Here is a 23937-nt window from a genome sequence, read left to right on the forward strand (position 1 = left end):
TTCCTCTTCCTTCTCCTCCTCCTCTTCTCTTCCTCTTCCTTCTTCTCCTCCTCCTCCTCCTCCACTTCTCTTCCTTCTCCTCCTCCTCCTCCTTCTCCTCTTCTTTCCTTCCTTCTTCTCCTCCTCCTATTCCCTGCGTCTTCATCTTCCTCCTCCTCCTCCTCCCTCTCTTCCCTTCCTCTTCCTCCTCCTCCCGATCCTCTTTCTCCTCCTCCTCCTCCTCCACCTCCTCCTTTTCTTCCTCCTCCTCCTCCCTTCCTCTTCTCTCCCCATCTGTTTTTATCGCACGACGGTGCTTCTCTTTCGTCTTTTTGTTGTTCGTTTCTTTCCTTTGTCCATGTTGCTGCTCTCAGTCTCATTATCTCACCCTTCCCTCCCCTAGGGAATTTGAAAGAAAGAAGAAATCAAAGACAGGATGCTGTACGTAAGTGCGTGGTAAAAAAAAAAAAAGAGAGAGAGAGGCGGGGGAAGAGAGAGTTGGAGAACGAGAGAGAAGAACGGGGACAGGGGGGAGGAGGGGGGATGAAGTGAGAGAGAGGATAGAGAGAGAGAAAAAAGAGAGAGGGGTGTGAAAGAGAAAGAGAGAGGAAGGGAGATGATGGAGAGAGAGAGAGAGAGAGAGAGAGAAAAGAGGGGGAGAGAGAGAGATGAGGAAGAGACAGAAGGGAGGGGGGAAAGAGGGGGAGTGATACAGAGAGAGAGAGAGACAGAGACACAGAGAGAGAGAGAGAAGAGCTTACAACAATGGAACAATGGCGAGTGTGGAGGGAAACTGGAGAAACAAACAAACAAACAAAAAATAAAGTTAGCCAGGAATGCAGGTCCGGTCTGTGGCGATGGAGCAGCGACAGGGTTTTTATGAGGCACTTTACGCTGGACAACGTTATTGCGGCTTGCCCAGCTCTTCCACACACACCCCCACCCGGCCCCACCAGCACCCCCCCCCCCTACACTACCCACTCCTGCCACCCACACACACACACACACACATTCACACTATACACCCCTCCCCACCCCACCCACACAAACACACACAGCCCTCACCCACCCACCCACCCACCCACTCACGCCAAATTTCTCCATCCCCCCTACTTCCCACCTCTCCACCCCCACCCCCCACCCCCCACCATTTTTTTTTTTTTTATGTATATAAACTAAAGTGCGTAGGATTCGCCCTTTGGTGTGTCCACCTGACTGTGTTGTTAGTTTCTTGTCAACTTGGAAGCATGTTCTGTGTTTTTCACTGCCTCTATCGGAGTCAGGTTTGGTTTTGCAGCGTGTGCCAGGTCTAACTTTCACCGCCAGTCAATTCAAATTCCCTTGTGCCGTCAACACAGAAAAGATCATGTCTAAGAATATGCTTCTATGGATTCCCCTGTGATGTGTAGGAAATATGGTCTATCCTACCACTGAAAAATCAAGAGCAGTACTAGGTTCATGGATAACAGACAAAATAATAATAATATAGTTTTTCTATGGCGCGATATCCAGTTCCAATGCTGCTCTAAGTGCCTTACATCATAGTTGACTATAAACATGCCTTAAAAAACATATCAACCGCTATCTGACAATGGAAAGCGTCCAGTGTGTTCATATGAATGCAAAAGCACACTAAAGATTACGAAAGCTATGAAATAAATAAGGCTTAGATTAAAACAAAATGCATTTTATAGAACACACACGCGCGCGCGCACACACACACACATACACGCACACATACACACACACACACACACACACACACAGATATATAAATGTCCCTCCTTTACAGACACACACACACTGACATTAAATATCAACTGCACTAAAAACAAAATTGCATAAGAATTAAAATATTTCTTATTTTCTAACACAGAATTCTGTTCGGACACACTAACGTGCCTACACACTTACACACGCGTACCAGAGCATTGTAACCTCACAAACACATGCACGCACGCACGCACGCACGGACGCGCGCACACACACACACACACACACACACACACACACACACACACACACACACACACACACACACACACACGCCCATTAAAAATAACCAGATAGAAAAAAAATGACATCACATCTAAGACCGAAACTACATAAAATACACAATGCGTTGAAACAGGACTATAAAAATACTAGCACAAAGATACTTGCCAACAAGCATACCCATGATCTGATCGCATGTTTAAGTGACATAGGTGCTCTACCTGTCTGGTGCTGAAATGCAATATTGGCGGCTAAAGGGATTTAAAAGAAACGTGGAAACGAAAGAACAATGATGAGGCTAGGAGAGTAACGATGAAAACATCTCTTAGCTTTACATGGTGCACAACTTGATGTCGATGCTGCTAATGCTACTGGTTCGGCTAGCACACTGGTAAATGTGAGCTAGCTGCGTGCTAGCTGAATCAGTAGTTTTAGCAGCATTGACTCTTTGGGTCATGTACCTTGTAAATGGAGAGAGAGTAACGTGGAGTTGCTTACCTTGTAAGTGGAGAGAGTTGCTTCTCTTTAACATTGTTTACAAACGTGGGAACGTTGGTTGTTTCGGTTTCAATGTGGTGTCAAAGAGTGTGATCCATATTACACGCTACACCACATCTTATATATATATAAGGGTTTGCAGTGACGCGTCCTTGAGAAACTAAAACTGAAACTGAACACCAGTGATGTGTGGTGTTGTGGTTTGTTGGAGCCGTGCGGACCAACACGTCCTTCTTCAGCACACGGGGTTCCTGTCAGGGTTACCGCTCCCTTAGCTCATGATCCAGAGACCTGCTCTGTGAACACAGAGGGCGGGAGGGGGTTCTCCAGTCCTTTTTGAGGCAGAAATGAAAACGCACCTTTTTCGCAAACGTTTCTGCACTCAGCACAAAGGAAAGTCCAATGTCTGTTCTCCACATGGAGTTTTATGCTAGAGGTATTTTAATACTTATTGTAATTCTGTTTTAGTGCAGTTGATTATTCAGTGTGTCTGGGTGTGTGTTTGTATGTGTGTGTGTGTGTGTGTGTACGCGCGTGTGTGTGTGTGTGTTTATGAAATGTGTGTTTTAAGGAATGTATTTCAGTTTGATCTAAGCATCATTTACTTGATGGGTTTTTTTTATATTATTTGATGGAATGTGCTTTTTGATTCGTTCTATGAACGCATTGGATTGACAAAAAGTTGTTGTAATGTTTTTGTGTTATGTTCATATCTATCTGGATGATGTGAGGCGCTTTGATCAGCATTAGCACTGGATATCGCGCCATAGAAAAGTTATGAATGATTATGATTATTGTTAGTAGTAGTAGTAGTAGTTGTTGTTGTAGCATTTCTCCGAGGATCCCACCCCGGGGCTAGAGGTTACAGGGCGTCTCTTGATCGCATGATGAACTCGTCGTGGGACTCACGGGGCATTTCAGTGAGTGCAATAGTGCCACCTGCAGCCCTGTCCCATCCTGATAGTAACATCGCCAGTTGGTCCGGGGCTACGAATACGGACAGGGGTTAACCCTCATATCTGAGGACCGTCCCCCAGTCCGCCATCTGGGGACCCGCCGTGCTTTGAGGATGGATGGTCGTCCTGCTACTGAGTTGGAAGTAGCCTGTCCCCGGACTTGTTAATGATAACCCCAGGTGTTTCTAGCCATCAGTTGAACAGTATGATATGAATGATGTGCGATAACTTACTTGTTTAAGCCTTTCGCCCTCCTTGTGTATATAGGCTGCCAACAAGAGACCTTGATAGTCACCAATCCTGTGCTTTTGTCTCTATCCGACTTTAGAGAAGGTTCGTCTTCTTAGTGTGCAATGACGAATAAACGAAACAATAAATTCAGCATTGTTATTGACATTTATTGCTGTTCGTTTGCGGGAGACTCTTAAAGGTTCACATGACAGGGTTTTTGTCTCAGTCATCCACTCGTGAATTGAACATCTATTAAAAATATAAATAAAAAAAGAACACATCTTTACAGCTTTGGCAAGCTATCTTTCTATACAATATCCCTTAATGCACGCAGCTTCCCAAACAGTTTGTCCCAGGTCACTGAGTTCATGAAAGTCATCCGGAGAAAAGTTCCTATATAATTGATTTTTTCCGCTCCAGACATTTCTAATTTCTTGTTTCCATAATAAGAAGAATACAATTTGTTCTATATAACACACTTACATTCGAGCGCAACGTAGATAAACACACGTGCGCGCACGCGTGTGTGCCTGGCCTTCGTAGTATTCAGAATCAGGGGTTAACGGAAGGAAAGATAACTCCAGACTTGCATAAAAGGGGTGTGTGGCCTTGGCGTGCAGAGACTGATTGAGTTGTGTTGTGGCAGACAGGCTGGAGTCAACGGGGACGAAAGGCAATGTACATGTGAAACCCAGTATGAACAGCGGCTCATTGCTTGGCTAGTCTCAAAAATCCTAGCGAAACCTGAATCACCCCGTCAATAACCTGAAACCATAGTTCCAGAGATTACCCTGTAGAAAAAAAAAAGCCATAGAGGGAGAAAGCGAACGTTGACAAGTGGAATGAGTTTCCGAGTTTTATTTGTTATGTTTCTTGTCCAGATCGGATCATGATACTCCAGCTGTGCTTCAGTGCAGATCTGTGTTTCGTAAGAGAAATTAATTATTCGAGAACAAAACTTACGAATATATAGCCAAACAAATAGAATGAAATAAGAGATTCTTTTGAATATTTCTCATATATATTTCTTTCTTTTCATTGCTCCATTCTTTTGTTTGTTTGCATTCAATTTGTTGACCTTTTTGTTTGATTTTTTTTAAATCCTTTTCAGGGCGACAGAAACTGTGTGACTGAACAAAGGCAACACGGTTTTTGTTTTGAAACACATGTATTCCATTGACCAACTTTCATGTGTGTCAACCTTTTGGTAATTGCTGTTGTATTGTTTTTTGTGGGTTTTTTGTTTGTTTGTTTGTTTGTTTGTTTGTTTGTTTTGTTTTGTTTTGTTTGCATAAAAGTTATGTTTCTTGATAAAAACCTGCAGTCTTTGTTTGCTTTTCACCAACTTTACCTGTGTATAATTAACCAACAATGATTATGCCATTGAAAACTTAGATGCATGCCCAGTACATCAGGAGAAGTACAGCATGAATTCTCAATAATTCAATGACACAACAATAGTTTTAATGTAACCGCAAATCATGTCGCTTAGAGGCACAAATGTATGAACCACGATACTTTCACTTTATGATCAAAACCCATCCTCCAAACACCTGTTGTTGTTTGTTTTTTGTTTGTTTGTTCGTGTGTTTTTGTTTTGTTTTTTGTTGTTTTGTTTTGTTTTGGTTTGGTTTGGTTTTTGTGTGTGTGTGTTGTTGTTTTTTTACATACAGCAGCTCTGAATATTCATTGATTAATTCATTGGACAACTGGTCACTCACACAGTGCAGAACAGACATCTTCCATTCTAGAATCCGGATGGGCCTGATTGTTTCCACATATCAGATACAACATTTTTTTGGTTCGAAAGATATCTTAGTTGAGAAGTAGTTATCAACTGCAGCAGTGAGTTTACTGCAAATGTTGAATATTTTAAGACATAATCCAGTCAGCATCGGAGCATTAAGCAGTAACATTTGGTTGTATCAAGGCATTTTGATTTTGTTCACTTTATTATATCTTCCTGAAGAAATGTTCGAATCCAGTGAGCATCGGCTCATTACACAATATCGTTTGGTTATATCAAGACATTTTGATTTTGTTCACTTTATATTTTCCGCAAGAAATGATTGAAGTATCACAAGGACTGATAACCACACACACACACACACATACACACACACACACACACACACACACACACACACACACACACACACACACACACATACACGCACGCACATGCACACACGCACGCACATATCCCATCCGCAAAAAAAGAAAGAAAGGAAACTAAAAATGTTCACTCTCCTCAAACAACTTTTCTTTTTCTGCATTTATTGGTTCTGATATGCCCATTTGTGAGTGGGCTTTCCTATATGTATGGTGATAAGTGTGATGTACCGCTGCCCTGCTGATGTTGGAAACTCCAGGAGAACTGTTGCATGCGTGTTGACTGTGTTTGTGTTTCCTTGATCAGCCAAAACATTGACATGGACATCTCGCACAAACTCAATCACATGCTCATACACACAGTTTGTATTCAGTCACCCCTTCCTCAATTCTCTGTCTGTCTGTTTCTGTCTGTCTGTCTGTCTCTGTTTCTGTCTGTCTGTCTGTCTGTCTGTCTGTCTCTCTCTCTCTCTCTCTCTCTCTCTCTCTCTCTCTCTCAAGCACGCATGCACCTAGACACATAAGACAAGGAGACATATAGTGTGTGATTTTGTTTATGGTTATTGTTATTACTTTTCAATTCATTGATACGAAAATATTACTTCATTGTCAACTTCAGATAGATATTTTATTGGGATTCCACGTATAGACGATTTTCATATAATATTGCAGACAAGGGTACTTTCGAATTAGTTTTGTTTGTCCACATTTCTGCCATCAACATAATGGTGTAAATGTTCTCCGAAACAATTTCCTGGGTATGATAAGTAAAAGGACCAACATCTCATCCGTGATATCTAATTTGATTGCTGGTATACTTTTCTTTTAGGACGAAGTGTTCTCTATTTTTATCTAGAACTCGGAAAAAGACAAACGCTAATTCATAATACTATGACGAATCGCAAAGCAAAGGATGCAACAGTATAAACAGAACAGAAAATTAGCGTTGCAACACAGACATGATCTATGAGTGATAAATGACTAAACCACAGTTCGTGTACCTGTAAAATTGTGGCTATACTGGACCGTCCGTTAAATTTTCATCATATATCCGTATTTCGTCTCCGCGTGTTTCAAAAGCTTCCTTACCCCTCCGTCTCTAATACACACCCACTACCTCCCCCTTGCCCTTCCCCTCTCCCTTCCCCCTTCCCTTTCCCCTTCCCCCTCCCCTCCCCCTCCCATTCCCCTCCCCTTCCCCTTCCCCCCCTTCCCCCTCCCCTTCCCCCTTCCCCTTCCCCCTCCCCTTTTTCCTCCCCTTCCCCCTCCCCTTATCCTCCTCTCCCTTCCCCTTCCCCTCCCCCTTTCCCCCCTTCCCCTCCCCCTCCCCCTTACCCTCCCCTTTCCCCTCCCCTTCCCTTCCCCTTTCCCTCCCCTTCCCCCTCCCCTTATCCTCCCGTTCCCCCTTCCCTTACTCTTCCCCTTGCCCTTCCCCCTCCCCTTATCCTCCCCTCCCCTTCCCCTCCCCTTCCTCTTGCCCCATCGACTTCTCTACAGGCCTTTGCGAGCTGCTCGTTCAAATACCTGGTCTTCCATCAACCCCCTAGGGACGGTCCAAAAATCACTTATCGTCTGTCGTTTTCGGTCAGATGGAGATGGGTGTTACGCGGAGATGGGAGGGGATTAGGTTTAGGTGGAGAGGGGGTGGGGGTAGGAAGCCAGTTTGTCCTGACGAACAGCTCTGGAGAGGTCTTCGCGGTCGGGTGGGCTAGGAGCGTCCTGACGTGATTCCTAGTGACCACTCAGCGGAGACAGCAATAAGTTTGGTGAGGACCGGGAAAAGTTTTGATCGAGTGTCGAGTGGTGGTGGTGGTGGTGGTGGTGGCGTAGTCGATAGAAGAAGAAAACGCATGGAGGGATGTGTGTGTGTGTGTGTGTGTATGTGTGTGTGTGTGTGTGTGTGTGTGTCTGTGTGTGTAGGAGGGATGGGGGACGGGTATCGCAACAATTTCTTTGGTGGTGGTCCTGATGCCAGTATTCTGGCTGAGACGACCAGAGTGTTATATTGTGAAAGATGCAAGGCAACAGAAGGTGTTCTAAGATTAACGGAAAGTGACGTGTTCTGACCCAGGAAGAAACAGTCGGGATTTTCACAGAGAGAAATCTGCAGTGACAGAAACTGATACTATACTGTACATTGCGATACAATGCAGCACAACTCAGTCCAATACAGTGGGGTAAAATGTAGCACAATCCAAAACAATACTGTAGAAATACATTATAATACAATACAGTGAATGCGGCGTGTTTTTGGTGTGTGTGTGTGTGTGTGTGTGTGTGTGTGTGTGTGTTGGAGCTCATGTACGTTTATATGTATTTGACTGTGCTTTCATATCTGTGAAACTGCGTGTTTGGTGCATATCTGTTATGCATGTGTGGGCGTATGTGTGAATGTGTGTCTTCATGTCTTACATTTATTTGCTTATTTATCATCATTGTTGTCTTATTTATTTAATTATTCTTTTTTTTTCTTTTTTTTCTTTTTTTTTCATTACTACTACCTTTTTTATATCATAATTATTATTTATTTATTTATGTAAGCTTATCTTTCTTTTTTTTTTCTCAAGGCCTGATTAAGCGCGTTGGGTTACGCTACTGGTCAGGCATCTGCTTGGCAGATGTGGTGTAGCGTATATGGATTTGTCCGAACGCAGTGACGCCTCCTTGAGCTACTTAAACTGAAACTGTGTTGTTGTTGTTGTTGTCGTTGTTGTTGTTGTTTTCTCTGCAGAGTCCTTAGGATAACGACAGTGTTCAGACCAGGAAGTTGAGTCCAAAAACGACTCTTGATCCCTGCGTCTAATCCTCTTTTTCTTGACGTGCGCCGTCACTGTATAAGGGTAGGCCTGTCAAGACCTGGAACCAGCACGTTTGGTTTATGCGAAGTCTACGCATCTGCTCCTTTTCCCTTTGTGGTGCAGCGCATATGGATCAGTCTGCACGCTCTGACACCTCATTGAAGCTCAAACTGAAACTTAGGTCCACGTAATCTGTATATTCTCTGTAGCAAAAGCACAGTAAAAAAAAAAAAAAGGCTGTACCAGTCTTAAAGCTAATTTTTGTTTGCACATTATTTGAAACTTTCTTCTGTCACCGGTGCTGTGTGCACGTGTCAACTGATTGTATAAGAACAGGCCGGGAACTTCCTTGGACATGTCTAGATTTGGTTCAGTGTACTTTTATTTACCTGTGTGCTAACTGAATCGGTGGCATGGGCTGTATTGAGTTGAAGTTGTCTACCTTGAGATGGTTGGGAGAGAGTTATTTCTCTTTTATTGTTGTTTGATCCTTTACTCTCAGAGCCTCGTGGTTCTTCCATTATCCATCAAAGCAACCATGTGTTTCTTCTGTATTATCCGTTTATTCTGTTTAGCATACTGAGGATTAAAAAGGCTGTGTTAGTCTTGAATAAAAGCTCATTTGTGTTTGCACATTTTTTTTCTGTCATTGTTGCTGACAAATGATCGGTATGACGACAAGCCCGGGACTACCTTTTTTTTTAGAGGAAATGTCTGGGTTTTGTGCCTATGTACTATTTATTTACCTGTGTACTAGCTGAATCGGTAGCATAGGCAGCATTGATTTGAAGCTGTGTACCTTGAGAAGGTTGGGAGAGAGTTACTTCTTTTTGTCATTGTTCATGGTACTTCTTTTTGTCATTGTTTTTTTTCTCTTTTTTTCTCAAGGCCTGACTAAGCGCGTTGGGTTACGCTGCTAGTCAGGCATCTGCATGGCAGATGTGGTGTAGCGTATATGGATTTGACCAAACGCAGTGACGACTCCTTGAGCTACTGATACTGATACTGCAACGAGAGTGTTGTCCTCTGGCAAAATAATGTAAAAGGAAATCCACTCTGATAGGAACACAAATATATATATAAGCATGAACTCAAGGCCTGACAAGCGCGCTGAGTTGTGATGTTGTCAGGCATTTGCCTGGCAGATGTGGTGTAGAGGATATATGGATTTGTCCGAACGCAGTGACTCCTTGAGAAACTGAATCCGAAACAATCATTGTTCATAATTTTTTCTTCTTGTTTTTTTTTATCCTGTTTTGAAAGAACCCAGGCAGTCAAACCCCCTTTTTATACCCTTTTTTTTTAATCATTGTTCAATCCTTCATTCTCATAGGCTCTATTGTTTTTCATTTCGGTCCACAATTGTCTTGCTCATTACCCGTCTCGTCCGCAGGATTCGAACCCACGGAATGAGAAAGGAAAATAACGAAGAGCGGTTTATGGGGCAAACCAGTTCGTGGCCGTGATGCCCACCGCAACAAACATTGCACTGACGAAAGGGGAATCGAAAAAATGATAATAAGGGGAGCTGAGGGATGGTGAAGGAAGGGCGTTTAGTAAAAGGAAAATAGATTCGTTTATTTATTTATAGTCTGTTCATCTAAGATGATGATGTTAGACTGAAGGAAAAAAGAGTGATGGGAAGGAACTTAGATTTTTGACGACAAATATGGGGGTAGGGGGTAGGGCCTGGGGGTAAGAGGTGGTACGGGTTTTGGAGAAGGAAGAAAGAGAGAAGAATAGAATAGGTCTTTACTACCAAGTGTACCGGGGTTACAAGGAATATTGGGGGTTGGGGGGGGGGGCGAGGGGGTAGTACATAAAACGGTACAAACATAAATCGAAAATCATACACGAACACATACAGTAGTATAGAATTTTAGACAAAATACATGCGCATATCAATTTAAGAACTTGTACATGCACACTCACACACACACACACACACGCGCGCGCACACACACACACACACACACACACACACACACACACACACACACACACACACACACACACGTTTGAACATAAGCCGCACATTACATAATTGGTGAGGCTGGTAACTAGATCTTCAGATAAATGGTTATTAATTATACAATTTTCTTTTGATCATACTGGATTTGTTCGAGAGACAGGGCTTTGGGGAAAACGCTGTTGGCGAAGCGATTTGTTTTCGCCCTTATACTTTTGTACCGACGACCCGAGAGGAGTATCTCGAAGGGTAGGGACTTGGAGTGTTGACGACAAAACATAGGGGTTGGAGTAGGGTTGGGGGTAGGAGGTGGTGCGGGTTTGGGAGATGGAAGAAAGAGAAAAGGGAATGAACTTGTTGGAATTTTGACGACAAATGTGGGGAATGGGTTTGGGGGTAAGAGGTGTTTTGGGTTTGGGAGACGGAATAAAGGAAGAAGGAATGAACTTGTTGGGGTTTTGACGACAATCATGGAGTGTAAGGGCAGGGAGGAGAGGATTGTCGGGGTGTGTGTGTGTGGGGGGGGGGGGCGGGGTAAGAGATGCTATGGGTTTAGGAGATGGAAGAAATGGAGAAGGAAATGAACGTGTTGGAGTTTTGACGACAAATATGGCGGATGGGGTTGAGGGTAGAGGTGGTGCGGGCTTGGGAGATGAAAGTGTAGGCAATGAATTTGGAATTTTGACGACAGTCATGGGGTGAAGGGGCAGGGATGGGGGGGATGGGGGTAAGAGATGTTACGGGGTTGGGAGATGGAAGAAAGAGAAATGGGGAAGGAACTAGTAATACTGACGACAAATGTACACCTACACCAAGAAGCATAAGCAGACCATGTGGTACAAAAATAATCTGAAACACTACACCAGATGGCATTTCACTGTATGGACAACCTGCTGATCGGAAAGTGCTCAGTTCTGCCTGTTTTTTGTTGTTGTTGTTTTGTTTGGTTGGTTTATTTGCTTTTTGTGTCTTGGTACTGTTTCTGTCTGAAGAAATCATTCTCTAAAATCTTCCAATTGTCTTGTACTAATGTTTTCCAACAAGCTTTACCTTCAAACTTTTGGTGTGCATGTTTGTTGAATGGAGGGAAGAGCGGGGAGGAAGAGAAAAACGAACTCACACGTGTCTCTGTCTGCATCTTGCATACTGTTAGTATGTCACGGCTCGTTGGCGATCTCTGTGTATGTTTGTGTGCACCTCTTTTCTCCTTCCATTCTCTCCTTTCTCTCTACCTTCTGCCCCCCTCACCTCCTCTCTGTCTTCCTCTCTCCTTCACTACCCTCTCTCCTTCACCACCCACTCTTTTTCGGGTGTATGTTCGGCTTAACGCCGTGCTTATGCACGTGCGTCTCTGGGATATGTGTGTGGCATGTTCCTGTTTCTTAAACATTTTGAACTCTGAGCGAGTTCAGAAATTCATGTAGTCAGGGGGGAAGTATTTCGCTGTGCTGTCGATGCCAAGCTCTCTCAAGAGACGAGTCGCCGTGCCAGCGTGTGAGCTGTTGGGTGCCGTCTGGTAGAAGTGGTGGGGTGTTTCCTGGTCATCCCCTTCTTCCGTGTGGGGGTCTGTGTTTTCTTCCTGGGCCAGTGGTGTGCCTCTGTACTTACCTGCTGACAGGTTTTCCCTGTGTTTTCCCCTCATGCCATTGCCTTCAACGGAACTCCAGGATCGACACTGGAACAGTCTTCGTTCCTCTTCCAGTTTGTCCTCTTCAGTTTTCCCTCACTCCCGCTCCCACTCCACACTTCCAGCGCCCCTTTCCCATTTTTTCTCTCACACCATCCTACCTTGACCCTCGAGTCTACGACATCCATCTTCACCTGTCGGGGAAAGTTCGCGCCAGGTGGACTCTGGCAGTGTCATTGAGATGAACTGGTGCCGTAATTGACTGCATAAAATTATTAAGTGTTGAAACTGAAATGGGGTATTGTGACTTTATTTAGATGGGGGTATTCTTTGTGTGTTGGATTTATTTAAGGTGATCACAAGTAAAGAACCGAGCTGAACTTCTGTGTTTCTGTGTTTGTGTTGACGGGACGTTAGATAGTTTGGGAAAGGGTGGGGGTACGTGGGCAACCACTTACGGGTATGTCATAGTATGTGACGTGTTTTTCCAGCAACAGTTTGCTCATGGATAGAAAGAAAAGAGTAACGGCTCTCGTTTGTTTGGGTTGTTTTTTTGTTTGTTTGTTGTTGTTTTTTTGTTTGTTTGTTGTTGTTTTTGTTGTTTGTTTGGTTTTTTTGTTTTGGTTTTTTTTTTTGGGGGGGGGGGGTTGGGGGTGTTGTTTATTTGTTTGGTTTTTGTTGGGTATTTTGTGTTTTTTGTTTTATTTTTTGTTTTGTTTTTTGTTTTGTTTTTGTTTTTTTTTGTTGTTGTTGTTTTCTTCAGTTTGTATACATCGGGAAAGGTTTCGAAGGGATCGATCCTCTATTTGGTTTCAAACTGCAGACTGAACCCTTGGCTAGCCTGCTTGATGCTTCACGAATACTGTCACATCAAACACTGTGATCGATAAATAAAGAGAGAAGAAAAAAAACTTTGAAAAGAAAAAAAACAAAAACTTAAGAGATATATCTCTCAAAGCCTCAATCCTCCAACTCTTTACCCATTCTCCCAAACGTAAAAAGCACACAAAACAAACAAAACCAAAAGGACAAAACTTACAAGATTCACAGAAAGATGATTATGTGATATGGATACTTATACAGCGCCTATTTTCGGTCAAAGACCAGACTCTAAGCGCTTTACAAGCACTGAGTCATTTGCACAACAGGCTGCCAACCTGGGTAAATCCGACTGACAGCTGCCATTAGCCGTTCATCGTTCGTTTCCTGTGTTACTCAGTCGGGTTTAAGTCACGCACGCACGCACACACATATGCGCACACACACATACACACACATCATTCATCACCCTCTGCCCAATACCGTTCCCACCTCCACGCTCCGCCCTCCACCCCCCCCCCCCCCCACCCCTTTTTTCCGTCTAATATCACTTAAAGTGGAAGACGTTAAACTGAAGACTACTACTACTACTACTACTACTACTACACACACACACACACACACACACACACACACACACACACATCATTGTAACATTGATTACGTGTTTGACCGCTTTGTTTATTTACCCTGCCATGTAGGCAGCCATACTTCTTTTCTTTGGGGGTGTGGGGTGCATGCTGGGTGTGTTCTTGTTTCCAAAACCCACCAACTCTAACATGAATTACAGGATCTTCAACGTGCGTAATTTGATCAGTCTCCTGTGTCCATATAAAAACGAAAGGGTTTCAGGCACCAGCAGGTCTGCACATATGTTGACCCGAGAGATCGGGAAAAAATGTTCACCCTTGATATTAACCCACCAGGTGCGGAGGGGATCGAACTCAGGAGCCTCGGGTGAGAATCCAACGTTTTAACCATTTGACCACCCCGCCACACCCTCAGTAAACGGACAAAGGAGAAAAGAAAAAAAAAAGCTTTGAAAAGAAAAAGAAACTCTGAGAAAGAAATATCCCTCACAGCCTCAATCCCTAACGCTTTCTCCAAAAGGTAAATAAAAAATAAATAAATAAAATATAAAAAGTGCACAAAACGAACCAACCAAATGGACAAAACCCGCAAGATTCAGAGAAAGCAAAACAAGCAAGAAAAGAGAGTTAATGGCTGGGAAGGGGAGGGAGGGTGGGGGGAGCAAGGGGGTTGGGGGGCGGGGGGGCATGGTGGAAACGACGACGTGAACTGTGCACGCAGTCAGTTACAGGAAAACTAAACGCGCGTGATCTGCGCGCCACACAATTGGAGGGCATCAAGCGAACAAAATGGCTGCCATCCACGATGTCTTTTCACCGAGAGGCGATCGAAATAATGTCTCTGCTTGATGTATTCTCCTAATGACAGACCAGGAAATTGCTTTTCCCCGGTACGCATGTCATGTGTTTGCAGCTTTTTTAAAGCGGGAGTCTCGGCTGAAGTATTTGTTGTTGTTGCTGTGTTGAAACTGTGCATTACAGAGAAATAATCACCCTCTGTGTGTGTGTGTGTGTGTGTGTGTGTGTGTGTGTGTGTGTGTGTGTGTGTGTGTGTGTGTGTGTGTGTGTGTGTGTGTGTGTGTGTGAAGGATAACAGAAAGTGCATGAACTTCCTGCAATATTGATTTTTTTTTCCCCTATGAAAGTTATGATAATCGGTTACATCTCGGTTTCAGATTTCAGGCAGCGGGCCATTCCTTTACGTCTGCGGACTTTAAAAAGATCTTGCTTTAATCAGACAGGGTTTTTTTATGCTGTATCAGAGGAATAATTGAATCGTTCTCTGATGCAATTTCTACAAGACACGGACATGTTAACTTATAAACGCATTAACGGTCAACCAGTTATTTGTTTTTCCTGGCTTCACAATAACATGTTAATCATCAAATCATGGACGCTCGGTTACGTGAACGATTACAGTGGAGGTAATGCTGACAGAGTTATGTATAACAAAAAATAATTTGAAAAAAGGTTAGTTCTCAGAGTTCGAAGTATTCTGTTCCGAATGTGGGTAGAATGTCTCTAATTAAATGGAAGTCGTCATACCTAAAATCCGCGGATTTATCACTGCAGTTTTAATGTATCGAGAGTTACATGTATGCTAGCCGGTCGTATCCAGCCAACTATGACCATCAGAACAACAGAGAAGGCAGCTGCTATCCCAACTCTCTGGGATAGAATTTGATTATGGTGGATAGTGCCTTGCCCAAGTTACATCCCCACTCTCTCGGCCAAGAGGGTTTCAGGACAGTCGCCGGTGGAATGGTTGCTGAAGGCCAACTACCCCTGAAGCCTGCAGCACTAAGAGGCAGTGCAGTCTTGCCTCCTAGTTTGAGAGTCATAGTCCTTCCCAAAATATTAGCTGTAAATGACTGTCTTGCCTCCTAGTTTGAGAGTCATAGTCCTTCCCAAAATATTAGCTGTAAATGACTGTCTTGCCTCCTAGTTTGAGAGTCATAGTCCTTCCCAAAATATTAGCTGTAAATGACTGTCTTGCCTCCTAGCTTGAGAGTCATAGTCCTTCCCAAAATATTAGCTGTAAATGACTGTCTTGCCTCCTAGTTTGAGAGTCATAGTCCTTCCCAAAATATTAGCTGTAAATGACTGTCTTGCCTCCTAGTTTGAGAGTCATAGTCCTTCCCAAAATATTAGCTGTAAATGACTTCCCATTGCAATGGAAAAACCATTGGTCGTACAGCCCTCAGTCTGCTGTTGGCACAACTATAAACTTGTGTCAATCTCTGATATAAGTGTTGGGTATAGAGAATAATTGTTCACAACAAAAGTTTTCGGATAGGACTGTCTTTGTCTTGTGCTTTTCTCTATACCGTTGAAGTCTTTTAACAAGTAGTAAAGCATATCTTACCAGTCGCCATGGCAAAATGGTTATCGTCACGAACTGATGACTGGAAGGACGCGAGTCTGAGCCCCAATCAGAGAATGGTTGTGTTCTCTGTGTGTGTGTGTGTGTGTGTGTGTGTGTGTGTGTGTGTGTGTGTGCGGGTATGTATGTGTGTGTGTGAGTGTGTATGTATGTTTGTGTGCGTGTATGTGTGTGTGTGTATTTATGTGTGCGGGTATGTATGTGTGTGTGAGTGTGTGTGTGTGTGTGTGTGTTAGAGTGTGTGTGAGTGGGTATGTATGTGTATGTGCGTGCGTGTGTGTGTGTGAGTGTGTATGTATGTGCGTGTGTGTGTGTGTGTGTGTGCGTTCGTGCGCGCGCGCGCGTTTGTGTGTGTGTATGTGTGTATTTATGTGTGCGGGTGTGTACGTGTGTGTGTGTATGTGTGTGTGCGTTAGTGTGTGTGTGAGTGTGTATGTATGTGTGTGCGCGTGCGTGTGTGTCTGTGTATGTATGTGTGTGCGCGGGTATGTATGTGTGTGTGTGTGTGTGCGTGCGTGCGCGTGTATGTGTGTGTATGTGCGCGTATGTATGTGTGCGTGAGTGTGTGTGAGTGTGTATGTATGTGTGTGTGCGTGAGTGTGTGTGTGCGTGTGTGTATGTATGTGTGCGTGAGTGTGTATGTATGTATGTGTGTGTGTGCGTGGATGTGTGAGTGTGTATGTATGTATGTGTGTGTGTGCGTGGATGTGTGAGTGTGTATGTATGTGTGTGTGTGTGTGTGTGTGTGTGCGTGGATGTGTGTGTGTGTGAGTGTGTGTGTTCGACCAGTGGCCGGCTCTTACTCAGAGATGAATGTACTGCAGGCTCAAAAGTGAAGACTGGGAAGTACACCCTGAGTGGGGGGTCACTTTACCTCACGGGTTGCCTCTGTCGGAGTGATGCTCAAAGTTCCTGACACAACACAGCAGGTGTCTGTATCTCTCAGCCCGCTTGATGCCCCGGGATATATCATGACAACAAAGCCCTGTGAAATTGCTCCCCCCCACACCCCCCAAGAAACACAACAAACGGACCCACATAATGCCATCGCAATTACCCACCCCCCACCCCCCACCCCCCACCCCCACCATTATGCATCATCATCAAAACAGGTTTGTGAACAAGAAAATAACACTCACCAAAAAAAAAAAAAAGGCGATTACAGAATAAAACAATATCATCCTTTTCGTTTTCTCATCATCAAAATGTAGAAAACAAATTGTCCCAAATTCTGGATCACTAATATACTTATATGTTTACCCTTGCCTGAATAAGCTGTCAAACAGCAAAAATTTAATTACAAGTTTTAAAGTCATTCAGATGAGACGATAAACCGAGATCCCGTGTGCAGCATGCACTTAGCGCACGTAAAAGAACCCACGGCAACAAAAGGGTTGCCCCTGGCAAAATTCTGTAGAAAAATCCACTTCGATAGGAAAAACAAATAAGATTGCACTCAGGGAAAAAAAAAAATGGTTGGCGCTGTCAGTGTAGCGACGCGTTCTCCCTGGGGAGAGCAGCCCGAATTTCACACAGAGAAATCTGTTGTGACAAAAAAGAGAAAGACAAGACGTGCCAAGACTACTGTTATTCACATTTTCATATCTTACCTGTCTCGGTAATTACCTCAGTTCTTTCTACAAGGAGCGGAGCCCAAGACAGCAAGAGAGTGTGATAAGATAAGATAAAATAAGAATAACTTTATTATCTCCAACTGGAGAAATTTGGTCAGGTGCATTATCACAACATAAACAAGTAAACAACATGGGGACCATAACTGTAAAAACCAACAACAGCCCCTACAAATATTACGAAGATACAAATGTAAAAAATATCACATACATCGTTTCATACATACATCCACACACTGCAGGTAATAACTAGTATTCTTAATGTAAAAACAGAAAGAATTAAGAAACATTATTTGAATATAATTATAAACATAGCCTACTATACTGCACATTGATTATAATAGACAGATAAGAATAAAGATGAATTGCGGAAAACCACAACCAGATAATCAGCACATACCCGCACCGCACCCCCCCCCCCCAAACCCACCACCCACCCCACACGCGCGGATAACTTGATTAACAAGAGTAATAAACATATGTTCTCAAATAAAAGCATTTCACATATTCGCTTTTAAAAACATTGCAATTAATTATTACATCGTAATTATTAAACAGAAATATATTTAGAATATGGACGTTAGCATTAGACATATTCATTGTACATTCATCCTGCATATTGCACATTATTCTTCCTATATATTGCAGATTCATTATAACCAGTTGTCACGTTTTAAGCTCAGTAAACACACACACACACACACACACACACACACACACACACACACACACACACACAACACACACACACCACAACTAGAACAAGGTACAGCCTATCATGCACGGACACAGTTCTCAAGAATTTAAAAGGTGGATTGAACGTGGAATAAAAGTCTTCTTTTATATATTTATATATATATATATATATATATATATATGTGTGTGTGTGTGTGTGTGTGTTGTATTGTATTATATATTGTATTTCTTTTTTTGTCGCTACAGATTTCTCTGTGTGAAATTCGGGCTACTCTCCCTAGGGAGAGCGCGTCGCTACACTACAGCGCCACCCCTTTTTTGTGTTTTTTTTTTTTTCCTGCGTGCAGTTTTATTTGTTTTTCCTATCGAAGTGAATTTTTTCTACAGATTTTTTCCAGGAACTACCCTTTTGTTGCCGTGGGATCTTCTACGTGTGCTATGTGCATGCTGCACACGGGACCTCGGTTTATCGTCTCATCCGGATGACTAGCGTCCAGACCACAACTCAAGGTCTAGTGGAGGGGGGGGGGGATATCGGTGGCTGAGCCGTGATTCGAACCAGCGCGCTTCGATTCTCTCGCTTCCGTAGGCGGAGGCGTTACCTCTGGGCCATCACTCCACTATACATATGTGTGTGTGTGTGTGTGTGTGTGTGTGTAAACATTTCGGATATGGTCAACTGACGATATGACAAACATGAAATCTGCATCGTCAAACGAAAGAAGCAGACTTGAGAAACAAACAAACACACAAACTGATAATCACTCTTATCCTCTTTCTCTGCTTGATTCCGCTTTCAACGCCAATGAAAATGAAAGATCGACTGAGAATGGTTAAAATAAAAAAAAAGAAGAAGAAGAAATAAAATAAAAAATCTGAACGCTTTTTTGGTTCATGTTAAGGTTTCACCCTGATTGGGAGGAGGAGGGAGAGGGAGGTGGTCCTGTGTAGGGAAGGAGGGGTGTGGGGTGTGTGGGGGAGGGGGTGCAAAACTATGCAGTCCGTACTGTGCCAAAGACAAGGGAAGTTCCGTCAGAATCACACCAGCACTCCAAAGCTGATGGCAACAGTCAGTGATCCTCACTTGGTTTCTGTTTAATGAACAGAGAAGGCATGTTCTGTCATAGAAGCATTAATTTCGGGTGACTGTGAACTTCTTTCTTAGTCTTCTTCTTTTTCTTCTTCTTCTTCTTTCTTTCTCTCTCTCTCTCTCTCTCTCTCTCTCTCTCTCTCTCTCTCTGTCACACACACATACACACACACACACACACACATGAAAAATGGATGGTCGCGCGACGGGAGTGACAACAGACAGCCAGCTAGAGACAGAGACAGAAACAAACGGACGGAAGACAAGACAACACAACACAACACAACACAACACAACACAACACAAAAGAGATTGTGAACAAAAAACTAACTTTTTTTAGGGCCAACGGGTGTTGTTTGTTGTTTGGTCTTTTTCAGCTGTCTGGTGTGTATTCATTCCTCCCGACACTTACCATGGCCTGACCGGTGTTTCAGAGAGGGACGCTACGACTCCGTCAGCAGAGCAGAGGACGGTCGTGGCGGTGGCGGCGGCAAGAACTCGCAGTCGTGGAAACAGAAATCGCTGGACGAGAAACGACTCCGCTTCGTCATGAAGCGCACCAGCATCCCTGCACAGCTCGCTTCCGTTTCCCCTTCCGGCGCCGGCGCAGCACCCCCTTCCTCCTCCTCCTCCACCACCACCTCCTCTTCTTCCAACTACGTCAATCACGGCGTCCTGACCAATCACAAAGCCGCCGCCGCCGTCGCCGCGGGGGGGCTCGCCTCCTCCTCCTTCCCGCCCTCTCACAGCAGGGGAGGTGGGGGTGGAGGAGGGTGTGGTGGGGTGGTGGTGGTGGAGCCCAGGAAGCGGCTGCCGAGGCTGACTGAGCACCAGCAGGTGTCGTTCAGCGAGTTCTCCGACTCGGACTGCATGCTGCAGGAATCGGATCGGAACGGTGAAGGAAGAGGAGGAGGAAGAGGTGGTGGTGGTGGTGGTGACGCGGAGAGCGGTGGTGGTAGTGGGAGGGTCATCGTCGGAGGAGGCGGAAGAGGAGGAGGAAGCAGTGGTGGCAGGGGTTGTGGTGGTGGTGGTGGTGGTGGTGATGTCGGTGGTGGCAGCAGCAGCCCTGGGGGCCGGTTCCGAGACCAGGAGTGCCAGACGGGGGACGACCTGGTGCAGATCATGTTCCTGCAGCTCCGACGCCGGCGGTTCCAGAGCAACAACAACAACAACTTCTCAGGAGCTCCCATGCTGCCCTCCTCCTCCTCCACCCACTCCCACTCCCCGTCCCCCTCCTCCCCCCCGTCACGCCAGGCGGTCCGACGCCGGGACCAGGACCCCGTCAAGGGGGTCACCTTCAGCACGCACGTGGTGCCCGTGCACGTGGACTGCGCCTGGTCCTCCGATCACCGCCACCAACACCGCCACCACCACCTCCCTGAGCCCGGCGAGCACCAGCCGTTGCTGGGCCACGCTGACCTTGATGATGAGGAGGAGGAGGAAGAGGAGGAGGAGGAAGGAGAGGAGTGGAGGAGGACTGAGGGGCTTGTTGGTGGTGGTTGTGGTGGTGGTGATGGTGCTGTGCGGTGTGATGTGCACAGACGACTCAGTGATCTCTCCCCTTCTCACAGGGACTACAGGGACAGGGGTGGCAGCAACAGCAGCAGAAGCTTCCTTGAGGAGGAGGAGGAAGGGAGACAGCAAGTCCTTGCTGAAGAAGATGAAGAAGGAGGTGGTGGTGGACGAGGAGGAGAGGCCAGACTGGCGGAGCAGGAAGACGAAGAGGAGGAGGAGGACTCCGACTCGGACTCCGAAGACCTCCACAACCCCCACCACCACCACCACCAGGACGCGTCCGGCCACCACCACCACCCAACCGTCGCCGCCCCCCCTCCTCCTCCTCACCACACCATCTACCACCGGCCCCCGACCCCGCGCACGCCGCGAAAGCTGCTCATCCAGAACAATCACAACGACATCTCCACGGCGGCGGCAGCAGCGGCGGTGGCGGCGACGCCGGCAGTGGTGGACGGCTGCACCCCTCCGGCCCCCCAGGCCTTGTCACGTGACTCCCGCGTGCTGCGCGTGAACAAGTCCCCCACCACCTCCTCCACCCCCTCGCCCACCCCCACCCCTCCGACCTCCCTGAGTCTCAACAGCCTCCTCTCTCAGGGCAGTGGCTTCTGCCAGGAAGGGACAGTGACGGGTACGGGAACGGCCAGGGTGGCTGAAGGAGGGTCTTCGGGAGGGGTAGGCGTGGTGGAGACGTCGCCCACGGCAGCGGCGGAGCGGGAGGTGTCGGCAGGGGGCGTGGGGGCGGCGCATGACAAGGGCGTGGTGGAGCTCCAGCAATATCTGATGGACAGGGGCCTCAGCTTAGACATGTCCACGGTGCAGACTAGTAACTTGTAAGACTGGTGTGGTGTGTGTGGTGTTTTTGGGTGGGGGTCTGGTGTGGTGTGTGTGTGTCGGGGGGAGGGGGGGATATGGGAGGGGGATGGCTGTCTTTTTAGCAGCTTCCTTTTTTTTCTGGCACTGGTGGATTGTTGTTTTTTTGAGGGGGGTGGGGGGGTGCGGGGATTCTGAGGGGGGTTGGGGGGGGGACCCATTTGTTTTACCTGTGTATGTGTATTGTAATTACGTGTTGTTTTTTGTTTGTTTTTTCTCTTCCTCAAAGTTATCTATATACCTCACACACACACACACACACACACACACACACACACACACACACACACAACACAACACAACACACACGCACAACATACACACATCAGACATAAAGACCTTCACTTAGCGTCATTGTAAAACTGCACCAGTTTGGCGTTGCACCGTTTTTCAACACACACACACACACACACACACACATACACACACACACACACAAGGAGGAAATAAGATATTCTGCGCATGTGCGCCGCTATCACTGACCTGTTGACCCCATTGTTTATTGTCCCCTCCCTCTCCCTCTCCCACTGTCTGTTGGTTGAATGATTGGTCTCACATGTATGAGTAGGTTTGACTGATCCACATCAGTATTTTGTTCATTGGGCACCTTGTCGTAAAAAAACTGTCTGCGGCATTGTTGTAAAGGTAAACAGTTCGTATTGCACGATACCCCACCGTCCCCACTTTTTTTTTCTCTTTTTTTTCTCTTTTTTTTTTCACTTCACCAGCAGCAAAAAAGACATGACGTGTTATGTGCATCACTGTCAGACTCTTCCAACAGGCATTCCAGAGTGTGTACAAGTCCACACACGAGGGAGATTGTTCACACGCTTTACTCGGGAACATTTCGTCGGGACTCCATGCGGGTTATTTTTTTAGCGAGAACCGCGTGCGCATGCGCGTCTCCATCACCGGTTTTTCTTGGTCACCGAAATGGTCAAATATCGTTGTGGAAATCGCCTGATGATGTGAACGAACTCTGCCGAAAAGTTGTCCGAAGAAAGGCAGTGCACACCCAAAAAGGTTAGTTACGGTGGTGGGCTGTCCATAACGTCATATGGCCGCCTTTTTTTCTATTTTTTTCTTCTTCTTTTTTTTAAATTGTCGCTCTGAAAGCGACGAAAGCGTGTCCACAACCTCCCTACTGACTCCTCTCTGTGTCAGCTTAGGCGGAAGGCTAATGTGCTACAGTGAACGGGGAAAAAAATTAACAAGGATGAAGCAGGTGAATCACATGAAAATTACACACCTCAGCAGACAATATCTCAAAGACCCAAACCGTGAACAGAATTTTACAGGAAGGGTGTCAAGCTGATTGGTCGTTAATTAAACTGCATGTACGTACTATGTGCTGTGCTGAGATATATATCTGCCTGACTAAACTCCCAAACCCTGATACGGCCTAAGGGTGTGTGACAGAGAGAGAGGGAGGGAGGGAGGATTCCTGCCTGCCTATCTCACATAGTCTGTTTCATTGACTGCTGTCTATGTATGTGTGTTAGTAAATGCAGTTTGGTGGTTCAGTTTTATCCTCTGTATGTGTGTGTGTGTGTGTGTGTAAGTCTCGGTTCTCAGTGCAGGTGTTGCGACAACGATATCGTTTCATGGCAATCAAGGAGTGCTTTTTATTGTTGTTGTTGTTGATGATGTTGTTTTTTTGTTGTTTGTTTTTTTTTTCAAATCCCTGGCTCTCTTGTGGTATTATTCCATCAGAACATTATGACCAATATAATGTTTGTTGGTGGTGTGTAGTTAGTGTAGTGTGTACAAAACTCCTCATCGGGACCACATGTTGTGAATTTCTTTGCGGCGCTGCTCTCCCAGGGAAAAACAAAACAACACACACACACACACACACACACACACACACACACACCAAAAGAAAAAGAAAAACGCGCCGCCATAGGACAGTGCCACCTAATGTATAATTGTGTTTACCTTGTCAAGGTGGATTATTGTGCACAACTTTTTTTTTTTCTTGCCAAACCAAAAGACTGTGTCAACAAAGCATGTCATTGTTCTGCCTTCCTGAGGACGAACACAACGCACTATTTTGTCTGTTCGTTGACACTGCATTACACGTGACGAGGTTTATGGGTGACCTCAATTCAGCAACCACCTCACCCCTTCCCCACCCACCCACAGAACCTCCCAAACCCCTCTCCATTCCCCGTT

General features: G+C 45.3%; 1 protein-coding gene across 1 annotated transcript in view; it reads left to right on the top strand.

Annotated features, from left to right (window-relative positions):
- LOC143297622 (uncharacterized) overlaps nucleotides 1–21726 on the top strand; it is a 308601-nt gene extending 286875 nt beyond the window's left edge. Inside the window, exon 10 of the mRNA XM_076610039.1 lies at nucleotides 19809–21726. Coding sequence (XP_076466154.1) covers nucleotides 19809–21726 — 1918 coding nt within the window. The remainder of the gene's footprint in view (nucleotides 1–19808) is intronic.
- Nucleotides 21727–23937: the final 2211 nt, after the last annotated feature.

Source organism: Babylonia areolata, chromosome 23 (assembly GCF_041734735.1).
Source record: "Babylonia areolata isolate BAREFJ2019XMU chromosome 23, ASM4173473v1, whole genome shotgun sequence".
Lineage (NCBI taxonomy): Eukaryota > Metazoa > Mollusca > Gastropoda > Neogastropoda > Buccinidae > Babylonia > Babylonia areolata.